Source organism: Bos indicus x Bos taurus, chromosome 23 (assembly GCF_003369695.1).
Source record: "Bos indicus x Bos taurus breed Angus x Brahman F1 hybrid chromosome 23, Bos_hybrid_MaternalHap_v2.0, whole genome shotgun sequence".
Taxonomy (NCBI): domain Eukaryota; kingdom Metazoa; phylum Chordata; class Mammalia; order Artiodactyla; family Bovidae; genus Bos; species Bos indicus x Bos taurus.
The window spans coordinates 32,258,037-32,275,558 of NC_040098.1; the positions used below are offsets into that span (position 1 = coordinate 32,258,037).

The 17,522-nt window shown below is 41.5% G+C and overlaps 1 protein-coding gene across 5 annotated transcripts in view; it reads right to left on the minus strand.

The window, feature by feature from the left end:
* Positions 1 to 16,501, minus strand: part of ZNF391 (zinc finger protein 391) — a 25,385-nt gene extending 8,884 nt beyond the window's left edge. The window contains exons 1-3 of one of the 5 annotated variants that reach the window (XR_003508109.1): positions 16,237 to 16,490; positions 10,296 to 10,406; positions 9,413 to 9,549 (exon numbers count right to left, since the gene is read on the minus strand). Coding sequence is in view for 3 of the 5 variants with exons in the window: in XM_027524704.1 (XP_027380505.1) it covers positions 8,394 to 9,470 (1,077 nt within the window). In the remaining 2 variants the exon portion in view is untranslated. The other 4 variants (XM_027524704.1, XM_027524703.1, XM_027524705.1 and 1 more) reach the window with 4 other exon arrangements.
* Positions 16,502 to 17,522: the final 1,021 nt, after the last annotated feature.

Consider the following 17,522-nt stretch of genomic DNA (forward strand, 5'->3'; position numbering starts at 1 on the left):
TTTTTATTTAAAATTTTTTATTTTTTCCTGGAATATTTTAAAGTAAGACCCAGACATCATTTGTCTTGTTGTATGTATCTTTTGTATGTATCTTGTTGTATGTGTGGTTTGGGGGTAAAGATCTGGCCTGCCAATGCAGGAGACACAGGTTCGATCCCTGGATGGGGAAGATCCCCTGGAGGAGGAAATAGCAACCCACTCCAGTATTCTGGCATAGGAAATCGCATGGACAGAGGGCTACAGTCCATGTGGTTGCAAAGAGTCAGACACGACTTAGTGACTAAACACCATCACCACTGAACCCATGTATCTTTTAACCAATACAGTCTTTTTCTTCCTTTTAAACATAACCATGTCATTATCACAAGTAATAAAATTAACAATAAGTTTATAAAGTTGTTTTGACAGCAGATTGAAGCCATTTGCTAGGGTTTCCAAATAAAAACACTGGTATTTAGGAAGCTGGAAAAGAAATGCTTGATACAGGGACAGGATTAGTTCTTTGACGGTACCATTAAAAATTATATTGGAAAATACTAACATGGGGAAAGTTCAAGATAAATGTATATAGTAAATCTTTTGTTATATACAACTAAAGCTTTTTTTATGTATACACAAAATCCATCTCCATATCTAGCATATGTAGATATATAGATATCAGAAGAAGAAGAAAAGGCTGAAAGAACATTTACTACGTTCAGGGATGATCCAAGTAATGCGATCAGTGTTTATTTTTTGGTTTTTATTTATGCTTTTCAGAGTGTGTTTGTGCATGTTAGGATGGGGGATGGGGTGGGCGGCAGGGAGAACGTGGCCTGTTTAATGAAGCTGAATGAATAGATAAGAAAGTGACTCATCTTCAATCTCAGTTCACGTATCAGGAAAGTAGACTTAACACAGGAGACGCCTAACACACCAGTTAAATGAACAAAATCTAACGGAAAAGGGTGAAAACTTCACTCTGCTTTATCAATTTTCTGGAAAAAGAAGTGACAGAGATTCAGGCTAGGATACTTTCCCAAAACGAGGCTCATTGGTATCGTCACAGCTCGTTGCATTGCATCGCCTACCACAACAGCCTTTAGAATCTTCAGCAGGAGAGACACGAAAGAGGGTTTTTCAATGAGGGTGGGAATTGGCCCTAAGACTTCTGGGAAATAGAGTCTTAGCGCTCTGTCGACTGCGAGTCTCTGAGCTTTCTGGGAATTGTAGTTCTCAGGTGTAGGACAAGTTCTTTGGCCGATCTAGCTTCAGAGCGCCCCCCAGGAAGCTGGAAGATGGCTTGGGGCGGTTAAGACGGTCGCTGGCCCCCATCCAGTGGCTTCTAGGAGTAGCCATCTCAGCTTTGTTAGGGGAAATCTGGACACACAAAGGTCACCATGAAAGTCCAGGAACACAGCGAAAGCGCGGAGCTCAGAGGCCTTTATCCCCGCGGTGGTCTTCGCACTCAAGCGCCTCCTTCTGGTCGAATGACGTCAAGGAAGGCAGCTTGCCTCCGCGAGAGCCTTACTCCCCATCCACGTACGGCGTTTCCAGAAATGGCCCACGCTGAGAGTCTGGATAGGGGCTCCGTGCAAGGACAGAGATTATTCTGAAGACATGCTTCAGTGTGAGCCGAGTCACGGTGATTCTGGCTGTACTGGAAGACCCTCCGTTTTTCCTTAGAATAAGACTCCCCACTCCACATTACTCCTTTGACCCGACTTCCCCACCAGAAATTCCAAAAGTTTTGGATTCCACATTGACTTTAGAGTTGCAAATTAATCATATCAGGTTTTCAACTCTTTAATATTTTGCATGCATGGCTAACTGCTGAGTTAGTCTCTAACTAATTTAGTTAGTTCCTCTGCTTCATGCCCTACATAGTTTACATGAAAGTTAACAGCAATTAAGGAATTACTGGTCCCTCTTCTTCCTGCTGCGCGGGCGCAGGAGGGCCTAGAGGAGCTATCCCACGTTGAAGGTCAGGAAGGGCGGCGGTGAAGAGATACCCCTCGTCCAAGGTAAGGAGCAATGGCTACGTTTAGCTGGAGCAGCCGTGAACAGATACCCCACGCCCAAGGTAAGAGAAACCCAAGAAGACGGTAGGTGTTGCAAGAGGGCATCAGAGGGCAAACACACTGAAACCATACTCACAGAAAACTAGTCAATCTAATCACACTAGGACCACAGCCTTGTCTAACTCAATGAAACTAAGCCATGCTCGTGGGGCAACCCAAGATGGGCGGGTCATGGTGGAGAGATCTGACAGAATGTGGTCCACTGGAGAAGGGAATGGCAAACCACTTCAGTATTCTTGCCTTGAGAACCCCATGAACAGTATGAAAAGGCAAAACGATAGGATACTGAAAGAGGAACACCCCAGGTCAGTAGGTGCCCAATATGCTACTGGAGATCAGTGGAGAAATAATTCCAGAAAGAATGAAGGGATGGAGCCAAAGCAAAAAGAATACCCAGCTGTGGATGTGACGGTGATAGAAACAAGGTCTGATGCTGTAAAGAGCAATATTGCATAGGAACCTGGAATGTCAGGTCCATGAGTCAAGGCAAACTGGAAGTGGTCAAACAGGAGATGGCAAGAGTAAATGTCGACATTCTAGGAATCAGCAAACTGAAATGGACTGGAATGGGTGAATTTAACTCAGATGACCATTATATCTACTACTATGGGCAGGAATCCCTCAGAAGAAATGGAGTGGCCATCATGGTCAACAAAAGAGTCTGAAATGCAGTACTTGGATGCAATCTCAAAAATGACAGAATGATCTCTGTTCATTTCCAAGGCAAACCATTCAATATCACAGTAATCCAAGTCTATGCCCCAACCAGTAACGCTGAAGAAGCTGAAGTTGAATGGTTCTATGAAGACCTACAAGACCTTTTAGAACTAACACCCAAAAAAGATGTCCTTTTCATTATAGGGGACAGGAATGCAAAAGTACGAAGTCAAGAAACACCTGGGGTAACAGGAAAATTTGGCCTTGGAATACGGAATGAAGCAGGGCAAAGACTAATAGAGTTTTGCCAAGAAAATGCACTGGTCATAGCAAACACCCTCTTCCAACAACAAAAGAGAAGACTCTATACATGGACATCACCAGATGGTCAACACCAAAAGCAGATTGATTATATTCTTTGCAGCCAAAGATGGAGAAGCTCTATACAGTCAGCAAAAACAAGACCAGGAGCTGACTGTGGCTCAGACCATGAACTCCTTATTGCCAAATTCAGACTTAAACTGAAGAAAGTAGGGAAAAACACTAGACCATTCAGGTATGACCTAAATCAAATCCCTTATGATTATACAGTGGAAGTGAGAAATATATTTAAGGGCCTAGATCTGATAGATAAAGTGCCTGATGAACTATGGAATGAGGTTCGTGACATTGTACAGGAGACAGGGATCAAGACCATCCCCATGGAAAAGAAATGCAAAAAAGCAAAATGGCTGCCTGGGGAGCCCTTACAAATAGCTGTGAAAAGACGAGAAGCGAAAAGCAAAGGAGAAAAGGAAAGATATAAACATCTGAATGCAGAACTCCAAAGAATAGCAAGAAGAGATAAGAAAGCCTTCTTCAGCGATCAACACAAAGAAATAGAGGAAAACAACAGAATGGGAAAGACTAGAGATCTCTTCAAGAAAATCAGAGATACCAAAGGAACATTTCATGCAAAGATGGGCTCGATAAAGGACAGAAATGGTATGGACCTAACAGAAGCAGAAGATATTAAGAAGAGATGGCAAGAATACACAGAAGAACTATACAAAAAAGATCTTCATGACCCAGATAATCATGATGGTGTGATCACTCACCTAGAGCCTGACATCCTGGAATGTGAAGTCAAGTGGGCCTTAGAAAGCATCACTATGAACAAAGCTAGTGGAGGTGATTGAATTCCAGTTGAGCTATTCCAAATCCTGAAAGATGATGCTGTGAAAGTGCTGCACTCAATATGCCAGCAAATTTGGAAAACTCAGCAGTGGCCACAGGACTGGAAGAGGTCAGTTTTCATTCCAATCCCAAAGAAAGGCAATGCCAAAGAATACTCAAACTACCTCACAATTGTACTCATCTCACACGCTAGTAAAGTAATGCTCAAAATTCTCCAAGCCAGGCTCCAGCAATATGTGAACCGAGAACTTCCTGATGTTCAAGCTGGTTTTAGAAAAGGCAGAGGAACCAGAGATCAAATTGCCAACATCCGCTGGATCATAGAAAAAGCAAGAGAGTTCCAGAAAAACATATACTTCTGCTTTATTGACTATGCTAAAGCCTTTGACTGTGTGGATCACAATAAACTGTGGAAAATTCTTCAAGAGATGGGAATACCAGACCACCTGACCTGCCTTTTGAGAAACCTGTATGCAGGTCAGGAAGCAACGGTTAGAACTGGACATGGAACAACAGACTGGTTCCAAATAGGAAAAGGAGTTCGTCAAGGCTGTATATTGTCACCCTGCTTATTTAACTTATATGCAGAGTACATCATGAGAAACGCTGGACTGGAAGAAACACAAGCTGGAATCAAGATTGCCGAGAGAAATATCAATAACCTCAGATATGCAGATGACACCACCCTTATGGCAGAAAGTGAAGAGGAACTCAAAAGCCTCTTGATGAAAGTGAAAGTGGAGAGTGAAAAAGTTGGCCTAAAGCTCCACATTCAGAAAACAAAGATCATGGCATCTGGTCCCATCACTTCATGGCAAATAGATGGGGAAACAGTGGAAATAGTGTCAGACTTTATTTTTCTGGGCTCCAAAATCACTACAGATGGTGACTGCAGCCATGAAATTAAAAGACGCTTACTCCTTGGAAGGAAAGTTATGACCAACCTAGATAGCATATTCAAAAGCAGAGACATTACTTTGCCAACAAAGGTCTGTCTAGTCAAGGCTATGGTTTTTCCTGTGGTCATGTATGGATGTGAGAGTTGGACTGTGAAGATGGCTGAGCGCCGAAGAATTGATGCTTTTGAACTGTGGTGTTGGAGAAGACTCTTGAGAGTCCCTTGGACTGCAAGGAGACCCAGCCAGTCCATTCTGAAGGATATCAGCCCTGGGATTTCTTTGGAAGGAATGATGCTAAAGCTGAAACTCCAGCACTTTGGCCACCTCATTGGAAGAGTTGACTCATTGGAAAAGACTCTGATGCTGGGAGGGATTGGGGGCAAGAGGAGAAGGGGACGACAGAGGATGAGATGTCTGGATGGCATCACTGACTCGATGGACGTGAATCTGAGTGAACTCTGGGAGTTGGTGATGGACAGGGAGGCCTGGCATGCTGCAATTCATGGGGTTGCATAGAGTCGGACATGACTGAGCGACTGATCTGATATTCTTCCTGCCCATATCTAGTCACCAATTTCATAGGATTGTTCCTTTAAATCCACTTGTTTAGTCGCTAAAGTTGTATCTGAGTTTTTGCAAGCCCATGGACCATAGCCTGCCAGGTTCCTTCTGTCCATGGGATTCCCCAAGCAAGAATACTGGAGTGGATCGGCATTTCCTTCTCCAGGTTGGTCTTCCCAGCCCAGGAATGGAACCTGTGTCTCCTGCATTGCAGGTGGAATCTTTACCCTTGAGCCACCTGGAATGCCCAAGAGGTCCAGTAGTGGGGTCAAACCCTGATCTTTGGGTAAGCTGTTTAACATTTGTAAATTTCAGTTTCTTCACCCCATAATATGTTAAGTAAAATGACTCAAATGTGTGAAAAGAGCTGTTCTGGCACCCAGTAATTACTTGATTATGCAGTATAATCTGTCCTCTGCTGCTTCTAACCCAACTCCACCCCAAGAAGAATCTTCATATTTGCCTTTATGAGACTTCCACTAAGAACTCAATATTTATTCACTGGGAAATACACTGTTTGCCAGGTGTTGTGAAGAACACATAATTTAATTTTTGTTATCAAAAGTGCACTGTATAATTACATGAAGGCCAATGGAGAAATAAATCTTAAATCTATCAGGCTTTCCTTGAAGAATGGACATTTTCTCCCCATCCAAATACAGTGTAAGCAAATGAGCACCTCATTTCACCTGAATGGTCACTTTGCATCTCTACCTGAATAACCATATTGCATACCACAATTTGTCATGATCTTGATCTTCTAGGCAACTTCTCCTTTCTCTAATGCTGATTTGTATTGTTTTCAGTTTTCTGTTGTATCATATCTTGTAAGCTGCCTTGAGTCTTTTTTGATACACAGTAGAGTTAAAATAAAGTAGGTGACTATTGTCCAGGATGGCAGTCAGAAGAAATATCTTCTTATTTTTTATTGTGATCCTAGTTTTCCATTTCTGTGGAGTTACAGGTCCTTCAGGATTGAAATGAAAGACTACAGGCAGATATTAAGAAATAGAATGATAACTATTAGCATTTATTGAGCATTTATTATGTCAGGCACTGTTTTCATCACTTTATCTGAATAAACCCACCTACTCCTTAAAACAGTGTCATGAAGTGGAAAGCTGAAAGGCCAACATCCTAGGAGCTCTGAAGGAGAGCCAGTCCCAAGGCTCAATGTACATAATTAAAGATTAAACAAAAGTGACCCAAAGATTCACGAGGTTATCTCACCATTCAAAAGATTAAAGCAAATGGACCATTAAATTAAACCCTCTCAATTTAAGTTAAAACTAGAATTCATTTGGGTAGATGGGGCTTCAAGAGATTTAAGACAATTTCTAACTTCAAAAAATTTCATGGATTAAAAGCACTTGACAGAACCAGAGAACAGAATAAGAAAGTATGTAATACAGCAGAATGATGCAAACCATCACTGTAAAAGACTTCTAAGAAGGTGGGCAATTGAAAATATCGCAGTGAAGGCAGAATGTGAGCAGGGCTTTTATAAAAGATTTCTGGAGATGTTAATACAAGGAAGAAAGCAGGACATGTAAAAGAATGCCATAGAATAATCTGAAAGGAAGACAAGTGTGAAGAGAAAGGCTGTGGCAGAGACAAAGGGTAGGGCCACCCAGCTGTACTGGGGAGTAATGAAAATAAATAAATAGATCCAACTGTGGAAGGTCTTCAAGTTAAAGCAGTTTGAACTTTTTCCTGGGGATAACGGGAAACTAGATTCTTTCTGAGCTAAGTGATAGTTTAGTAAAACAGCTAGATAAAGACACAGAGATAAGAGCAGCAACAGTGTGTTCACTCTGGTAACCTAGGTCCAAACTACCAAGGAGTTGGCAGCAGCAGTAGGAACACAGAGAAAAAAGTCAACTATTAGGCCATTTCAAATAAACCCTAGCAGGCTGATTACCCATGATAGAGAGGAATCGGTAAGCAATAATTATGGGGCATTTAGTGACCACTCAGCACTGTGGGATGTTTTGTAGGGATCTAAAACAAGATTTTTGTCTTTAAGAAGCTTACAATCTAATTGAATAACCATAAGTACTATAAGCCAATAAAATGAAATTATTCTGGCTCAACTCTTGCCCCAAAGTCACAGAGCTAATCACTGTTAATCAGAGAAGTGCTGGGAGGCAGAAAAATTTGTGGATCAGCACAGAATCATGGATCCCAGAGGCTCAAATTTTAAGGCATAAGAGTAGCCCAAAGTGCCAATTCTGCAAATGTGAAGTAGGAAAAGGACTGAGAGGTAGGCGCTGCATTTGTCCTCGATAGATCAGCTTTACAAGATTGGTAAGAGTCAGAACCAGAGGGTATACATTTATGAAGTGTGTAAACAAAAAATGTTTTTAATATAGGGCAGCTTTTTTTTTTTTTTTTAAAGATAATGTAGGAACTAAATATAAGATTTTTAGGACATTTTTGGTCAGGATAAGATAAAATAATACTAGGATTAATTAGGCACATTAGTAGAACTATGGGTTATACTTTGAGGAAAATATGGTGTAGCCAAAAAGGTAAGGAAGGAATAGAAAAACTGTCCTTTAAGTCCAGAGACTGAATTTGGCTTATTATTGTCATCCCCAAACTAATGGGTAGATTTTTGTTCTGAAGCCAGCTTCTCTTCTGCTACTAGAGTCAGCAAGCTTGAAAACATCCACACACAGGATTTCCTCTTTTAAGTAAAGGGGCTGATGTGGTTGGGAAAGAAAAGGGTTCACTGGTTGTTCAGGGACCAAAGCTCCATGGAAGAGATAAGGTGAAGGACTGAAAGGTGTAAGGTAGTAAGGTATATTCTAAGACTGGAGCCCTCCAAAATATTAGACTGAATATCTAAGGTTTTTAAAGTTCATCCCCGCCTTGTTGAAATGAATCTGATCACTTAGTTTCCATAAAGGAAGGAAGGCTAGCTTGAAACTGGCTTATAGCTAGTGGAAAAGGAAAATTCAAACAAGTATATATTTCTCTTCAGCTATAGGAGGTTATGCTATGTGCTCTTATGCCAAGATTAGTGAAAGCTCAGATATTACTCTTTAGTGTGAAGTTGCTGATGTCTAATAAGAGTTGAACTCTGACTGAAGGCTTTCTCACAGCTATTACACTTGAAAGGCTTCTCTCTGGTATGAGTTCTCTGGTGAATAATAAGGGAGGAGCTCCGACTAAAGCCCTTGCCACACACTCTACACTCATGGGGCTTTTCTCCAGTGTGGATTCTCTGATGTTCAGCAAGGGATGAGCTTCGACTGAATACTTTTCCACAGTCATTGCATTCATAGGGGTTCTCTCCAGAGTGTGTTCTCTGATGTTCAATAAGAGATGAGATCCAACTGTAAGCTTTTCCACATTCACTGCATTCATAGGGATTCTCTCCAGTGTGTATTCGTTGATGCTGAATTATAGTTGAACGGTCACTGAAGGCTTTCCCGCATTCATTACACTTGTAAGGTTTTTCTTGAGTATGAGTTCGCTGATGTTGACTAAGGTTAGTGCTTCGGCTAAAGGCTTTTCCACATTCACTACATTCATATGGTTTTTCTCCAGTATGGATCCTCTGATGTAGACTAAGGTGTGTACTCCGGCTAAAAGCTTTTCCACATTCAGGGCATTCATAAGGTTTCTCTCCAGTGTGAGTTCTTTGATGTTCAATAAGGTGTGTGCTTCGGCTAAAAGTTTTCCCACATTCATTGCATTCAAAAGGCTTTTCTCCACCATGAATTCTCCTGTGGACAATGAGGTCTGATTCATAATTAAAGGCTTTACCACATTCATTGCATTTACAAGGCTTCCTTTGCAGAAAGAGTTTTTGGTGTTTAATTAAGTCTGAATTATCTTTGGAGTTTTTCCTAGATTTGGGGGACCTAGCTCCCTTTGGAATTCTCTGCCGTGTATTAAAATTTGAGCTTAGATTAAATTTACTGTATTCAGGGCCTTTCTCCTTAGCAAAAATCTCCTTGAGAGACACTGACACTTTTCTGATTGCTGTTTTCTCAAAAGAAGATTTCTTCTGTACAGGACATTTTGTCTGCCTTGATAATTGGCCCTCACTTTTACAGGCTTTTTCATCCATAGGATGCTGGGCAGTATTCCCTTGAAGACTTTCCATTGCTGACCCTGAAAACTCTAGTTCTTCCAAAACAGCCTGATTGGTGGTGATGCTTCAGTTCAGTTCAAATCTTCCCTATCTGAAAGACATTTAAAGTGCAAATGTCACCTGTCTCTAGTGTGGAGAACAAGGAAAATAAACCACCAGAAATAAAAGACAACTAATTCATGCACACTAGCAACTTTATATGGGGAGAAAATTTAAGTGGACAATGAAAGAAAAGTGAATGAAGCCAGAAGAGATAACAGAGTTCTCACAGTGGATGCAAAGAGACATCAAGAAATACAAGTAGTGGACTGGGTAATATGTTCAGCCCCCCAAAATGAAAATGAGCAGACATACAATTGATGAGTAGAGAATAAGGGATTAGAAAGTAAAATGAACTATTAGCTATTTAGCCAGTTACTTATGGTAAATGAGAGAAAGGAAAGGGATGAGAAGAGTAAAGACTCTCAAATGTAGAAAGATAACCACCCTCCTAAAAGCAAAAAGTGAGAAGACTCTGTCAAGGTTGGATGCAACCATTTTATTGGCAATGAGAGAGAACAGAATTTCAGAAATGCTAATGATTATACCACTATCCCCACTGAACCCACCAACCCTTCTTCCAACTAGTTTAGGTACTCTTCTAAACAAGTCTACGACCCCAAATTTCAGAGGTTTAACAACACTTCCCAGGGATCTCATCTTAACAGATCTTAGAGTTCATTGAGGCCAACTTGCTCATTGGACAGGAAACACTGAGTACCTTAAGTCACCCAGCAAATTATAAGAGCTCATGTCTCCTAAATTTCAAATTGGTGGTCTTTTCATAATACTACTCACCTAAACAGATATTTTTGGTCAGTCCCCTCTTCAGTTCCCTGAAGATCCAGTATGTATAGTTGTTCTTCCTCCAACTGGGTGATCATGTCCAGTTCACATGCTGGGATTCTGCTGATGAGAAGTGATTTAACACAAGGCTATTGGTGCTGGAAACACAGGGCTATTGAGAGCTCAACATTAATGCTTTGATCTATAGAAAAGATAGTGTGAAATTTCACAAGGCTGTGGCAAGAAGCACTGGAGAAAATGTGTATCTGAAAATTCTGGGTTAAAATTGGTTCCAAAAGAAAGGCTATACACATACCCATCAGAATCACTTATGGAACTTGTTACTCTAGATACTGGGCATTACATCAGACCTAGAGAGTATGTAGTAAGTTCACATAACTTGACAAGTTGTATTGTCCAACATGAACCTTAGAAGAAACACTCTAGGTTACCTGAAAAATGTGCTCACTGGGACCAGCCTTCCTACAAACATTCTTCTCAGACCTAGAGGATCTAAAACAAACTCAGTCTCCCATAAGACAGGTGGTTTCTTTCTCCTGCTGGAAGGTCCAATTTCCAAGTATTAGGTAACTGCATTCCCAGATGACACCTTTAAAAAGCTGGTACCCCACATTCAGACTGTACCAAACAGTCTGTTTATCTTCCTACTCCCAAGGTTGTTCTTACATTTTCCTTATAAGAAGGAAGAACAGCAAGGCCTTCACTGAGAATACTGACCTACACTGAATATCTAACAGAGCATCCTGGCTCTAGCAGTAAAATGGGGAAGATATGGGAATCTGTGCCTATTCTTCTGAAAGCCCTTCTCCGAACTCTTGAGTTCCCCCCATTGAAGCTTTTTCCTTAACCCGTTCTCTTGTAAATTTATCCAGAGCCCTTGGGTATGACAGTAGGCAATAAACCGTATAATAGTTGCCCTAATGGTTCTGCTCACAGCACTATTTGAGATCCACTAGGTTAGGAGCATATCTGGTTTCATAAGTCTTGCCTTTCTCAGAGACTGGGAACCTTCCAGATGTCAAGGTGAACCTTGGAAGATGTTCATCAAGAAGCCATCCATGGAGAACCTCAAGAGCAAATGATGATGATGCTGTCTGTGTCCAGCTTTGCCAAGAACGTTCCTTTCAGCTGGAAACAGGGAATGCAAGACCCTACCACTGAGTTGATTGATAAGTCAGAATTTCTAATTTATTTAGAACCTTGGAATAAAATCCAGTTGCATACTTTATAGTGCTAATATTTCTTAGTAGCAATTTGCCTAACTGCTTAGGTTGGCTGGCCTACATTCTTGCAGCCCAGATCCTTAAGCTACTCTGCCATTAGTCTGTTGGCAGTTTTGAGAATTTGTGAGGGTTTTTGTTTGTTTTGGTTGAAACATTGATTTCATGGTGTTATTAGAATCAGAATGATCTCTGTTCATTTCCAAGGCAAACCATTCAATATCACAGTAATCCAAGTCTATGCCCCAACCAGTAATGCTGAAGAAGCTGAAGTTGAATGGTTCTATGAAGACCTACAAGATCTTTTAGGACTAACACCCCAAAAGATGTCCTTTTCATTATAGGGGACAGGAATGCAAAAGTAGGAAGTCAAGAAACACCTGGGGTAACAGGAAAATTTGGCCTTGGAATATGGAATGAAGCAGGGCAAAGACTAATAGAGTTTTGCCAAGAAAATGCACTGGTCATAGCAAACAACTTCTTCCAACAACACAAGAGAAGACTCTACACATAGACATCACCAGATGGTCAACACCGAAAGCAGATTGATTATATTCTTTGCAGCCAAAGATGGAGAAGCTCTATACAGTCAGCAAAAATAAGACTGGGAGCTGACTGTGGCTCAGATCATGAACTCCTTATTGGCAAATTCAGACTGAAATTGAAGAAAGTAGGGAAGAACACTAGACCATTCAGGTATAACCTAAATCAAATCCCTTATGATTATACAGTGGAAGTGAGAAATAGATTTAAGGGACTAGATCTGATAGATAGAGTGCCTGATGAACTATGGATGGAGGTTCGTGACTTTGTACAGGAGATAGGAATCAAGACCATCCCCAAGAAAAAGAAATGCAAAAAAGCAAAACAGCTGTCTGGGGAGGCCTTACAAATAGCTGTGAAAAGGAGGGAAGTGAGAAGCAAAGGAGAAAAGGAAAGATATACCCATTTGAATGCAGAGTTCCAAAGAATAGCAAGGAGAGATAAGAAAGCTTTCCTCAGTGGCCAATGCAAAGAAATAGAGGAAAACAACAGAATGGGAAAGACTAGAGATCTCTTCAAGAAAATTAGAGATACCAAGGGAACATTTCATGCAAAGATGGGCTCGATAAAGGACAGAAATGGTATGGACCTAACAGAAGCAGAAGATATTAAGAGGTGGCAAGAATATACAGAAGAACTGTACAAAAAAGATCTTCATGACCCAGGTAATCACAATGGTGTGATCACTCACCTAGAGCCTGACATCCTGGAATGAGAAGTCAAGTGGGCCTTAGGTAGCATCACTACTAACAAAGCTAGTGCAGGGATGGAATTCCAGTTGAGCTATTCCAAATCCTGAAAGATGATGCTGTGAAAGTGCGGCACTCAATATGCGAGCAAATTTGGAAAACAGCAGTAGCCACAGGACTGGAAAAGGTCAGTTTTCATTCTAATACCAAAGAAAGGCAACGCCAAAGAATGCTCAAACTACCTCACAATTGTACTCATCTCACACACTAGTAAAGTAATGCTCAAAATTCTCCAAGCCAGGCTTCAGCAATACATGAACCATGAACTTCCTGATGTTCAAGCTGGATTTAGAAAAGGCAGAGGAACCAGAGATCAAATTGCCAACATTTGCTGTTCATGGAAAAAGGAAGAGAGTTCCAGAAAAACATCTATTTCTGCTTTATTGACTATGCCAAAGCCTTTGACTGTGTGGATCACAATAAACTGTGGAAAATTCTGAAAGAGATGGGAATACCAGACTACTTGACCTGCCTCTTGAGAAACCTGTATGCAGGTCAGGAAGCAACAGTTAGAACTGGACATGGAACAACAAACTGGTTCCAAACAGGAAAAGGAGTATGTCAAGGCTGTATATTGTCACCCTGCTTATTTAACTTATATGCAGAGTACATCATGAGAAATTCTGGACTGGAAGAAGCACAAGCTAGAATCAAGATTGCCGGGAGAAATATCAATAACCTCAGATATGCAGATGACACCACCCTTATGGCAGAAAGTGAAGAGGAACTCAAAAGCCTCTTGATGAAAGTGAAAGAGGAGAGTGGAAAAGTTGGCTTAAAGCTCAACATTCAGAAAACGAAGATCATGGCATCTGGTCCCATCACTTCATGGCAAATAGATGGGGAAACAATGGAAACAGTGAGAAACTATTTTTTGGGGCTCCAAAATCACTGCAGATTGTGACTGCAGCCATGAAATTAAAAGACACTTACTCCTTGGAAGGAAAGTTATGACCAACCTAGATAGCATATTCAAAAGCAGAGACATTACTTTGCCAACAAAGGTCCGTCTAGTCAAGGCTATGATTTCTCCAGTGGTCATGTATGGATGTGAAAGTTGGACTGTGAAGAAAGCTGAGGGCCGAAGAATTGATGCTTTTGAAGTGTGGTGTTGGAGAAGACTCTTGAGAGTCCCTTGGACTGCAAGGAGATCCAACCAGTCCATTCTGAAGGAGATCAGCCCTGGGATTTCTTTGGAAGGAATGATGCTAAAGCTGAAACTCCAGTACTTTGGCCACCTCAGGCGAAGAGTTGACTCATTGGAAAAGACTCTGATGATGCTGGGAGGGATTGGGGGCAGGAGGAGAAGGGGACGACAGAGGATGAGATGGCTGGATGGCATCACTGACTTGATGGACGAGAGTCTGAGTGAACTCCAGGAGTTGGTGATGGACAGGGAGGCCTGGCGTGCTGCAATTCATGGGGTTGCAAAGAGTCGGACACGACTGAGCTACTGAAGTGAACTGAACTGAATGATGATGGCTATTTCTGCAAAAACAAAGAATGTTCTTTATCCTGCTAGACTTAAAAAAAATTTGTTAATGGTTACGTGAGGCTGGAATGCACCACTACTTTTCATGTAAATACAAAGTATTTTGTAGAAATTTGCTGTGTCGTGCAAAATCAAGGAAATACTTCTTTCTCTTTGAATGATACTAGGAATTGTTCACCATTTGAGGAATATCAAAACACTTATGGTATTAGATTCCTAACTACAATATTCAAATATCAGCCTGCATTCATAGCTGTTGCATTCACAGTGATTCTATGTATAAGTACAATAGTCTGTTTTATCCAATCATTTACATGCTGAAATACATATTATTCTAAATTACTTTCCTTTTTTCTCCTTTTATTACAATTAAGGTAATATAGTGATATTATATCTGTAGGTAGTTAATATTACCTATGAATTTTATTTCGAGATAGTACAAGGGACGGTAGGTCATATAGGTAGAGAATTACTTCTCCAGTGCAATGGAACTAAAGTATTAACAGTTACACAATTGATAAATAGTGAATCTCTCAGGTGGTAAAATGCAAAGCCTCTAAATCCTCTAAAGCAAAGTCCTCATCCCCAACAGAAGTCCTTGAAGATCTGAGAACATTCACACTCCATATAGGTGACATAGGTACAATGGGAATTTTGTATATAGTGGGATATTATTATATTTTTACATGTTACAGTCCACCTTGGAGAAGGATTATTTTTGATAAAATGTTCAGGGTTTTGGAGACAAAGGGAAACCAGGAAGATCTGAAATTTGAAGACAGTTATAAACTGACTCACTGGAACTCTTAAAACATAGAATATCTAAAAATAGGCAGAATGTCCTGAACAGAGAAAGAACTAGAACAGAGTTCAAAGGAGAGAGCCAATTTTGAGGGTTTACTCTCATGCTTATTAATACTGGTAAAATATGCCAGTTTGATATAAGATTATCTCTAATTTAACTAATGTGTATATGGTGTGCAGTACAAGAGCCTCCCTGCCCCTCCCCCAATAGTTGTTTTGGCATTGCAAATAAGCTCCTGACATGTGTAACTGTTATTATATATTGTTTGTGTATGTGACACCTACGACAGACACATAGAAACCGCACTGAAGAAAATTTCTACATTAAAAAAAAAAAAAATTGAATAGCTCTTCTCCTGGTGCTTTGCTTTCTGGTACCAGACTGACTATTTCCCGGAGCCTTTGCCAATGCACCAGAGTTAGCCTCAGCAGCCTCCATTCAACTCTAGTAGAACAGAGATGGTCAAGTCTCCAGGCCTATCACAAGATGCTCTTCAGACAACAGTCTCCATAAAGATTGGCTCAAAGTCACAACAGATTCACAGAATTTGATATACAGAATTTGTCAGTACCTCTAACAAATAACACCTGCTGTGTTCAAGCATCAACCCTCATCATCAGAATCACTGAAAAATACTACTGCTCTCAAGTTCGGTAATTTCAAGTAAGGTACTTAGTCTCTATGTGCCTCGATTTTCTTATCTGTAAATGAGGATAATATAGTACATCTCATGGGGTTAAAGCGAGGATTAAATGAGTTAATTCTGCTAAAAACTCTTAGTGCCTAGCACCCGCTAAACATCTGGGAAACACCCCCAACACAGAAGCCCTTGCTCGCCCAGCTAGAACGGAGCAGAACGCAACTCTGATCATTTCCATCTCCCAGAGGCTCACCCGGAGAGCATCACCCACTGTCACTGCAGCCGAAGGACTAGGCTGTGCCCACCCGGGAGGCGAGATACCGTGCCGAGTTCCAACAGCGGAGGCACCTCTCGGCCGGATCTGCGGACAGGCCACCCCCAGGCCACTCGCTGGTATTCCCCGCGAGACCTGTTTCGGCACGACCACTTCAGAATCTCCAGGCCCACCCGTCCAGGACCCAGGACCCTGCGTGCCCCACTCACCGGCCGTCTCTGGCCGAGCGCCGGGACACACCCTGGCCCGGACCCTGGCTTGGACGGAACCTGAGTGCGCGGAGCTAGAGGAAGCCGGAAGGATTAATGAGAAACCCTTGAGTCGAACTCTGGGTTTCACCAAGTTTCCTGAGGTCACTGACACTCTTCCACTCAGACTCGTGTGCTGCTCAGTACGGAGAGCCAGTCATTGCCTGATTAACCGCCCAGCCCTAGTTCTCCTGGAGCAGATGATCTGTTAGAGGACAGAGACGCTAAGAAGAATAGGAAGCATACCAACGGCCGTGGCTCCGCGCCTGCGCCGCAGGGTCCTGAACCGCCAAACTATGCTCAGACGTTCTTGGAGATTATTGCAGAGCACCTTCCCTGGTGTGACACTGAGATTGAGAACTTGACACTAAAGGCCCGGAAAGCGGGTCTTCGAAAGATCCTGAAGGTCTTAATACAAAGTATAACCTGGTTCATATTTTTAAACAACATAAGTGCAGAACTGATTAAAATACAGATTCACATGCTTCCCTACTCGTTGGCTTGAGGAAAATCTGAGACACATTACATGTTCAGCAGTCATCCCAGATAATTCTGATACAGGTGATGCTCGGCCCATCTCTGTGAGTAACAGGCCCCGCCCCACTCCCCCCCACCGACCCCCCCCCTCCCCCCCCCCCCGCCTCCAACACACACACATTCTAGATGCTTAAATGCAATTAAACGCAGGACAGGTCCCCACAATTACACCAAGAGATGTAAAGGTTAAAAAAATTAGGAAGCCACTCTGGTCATGAATGTTTTTTTACCTGTGTTTTATCCTAAGAGTTTTATAGTTTTGCTCATAAAGTTAGATCTTTGGAGCATGTTAAATTATTTTTTATATTTTAGATTTAAGGGACTAGATCTGATAGAGTGCCTGATGAACTATGGATGGAGGTTCGTGACATTGTACAGGAGACAGGAATCAAGACCATCCCCAAGAAAAAGAAATGCAAAAAAGCAAAATGGCTGTCTGAGGAGGCCTTACAAATAGCTGTGAAAAGAAGGGAAGCAAGAAGCAAAGGAGAAAAGGAAAGATATACTCATTTGAATGCAGAGTTCCAAAGAATAGCAAGGAGAGATAAGAAAGCTTTCCTCAGTGGCCAATGCAAAGAAATAGAGGAAAACAACAGAATGGGAAAGACTAGAGATCTCTTCAAGAAAATTAGAGATACCAAGGGAACATTTCATGCAAATATGGGCTCAATAAAGGACAGAAATGGTAGGGACCTAACAGAAGCAGCAGA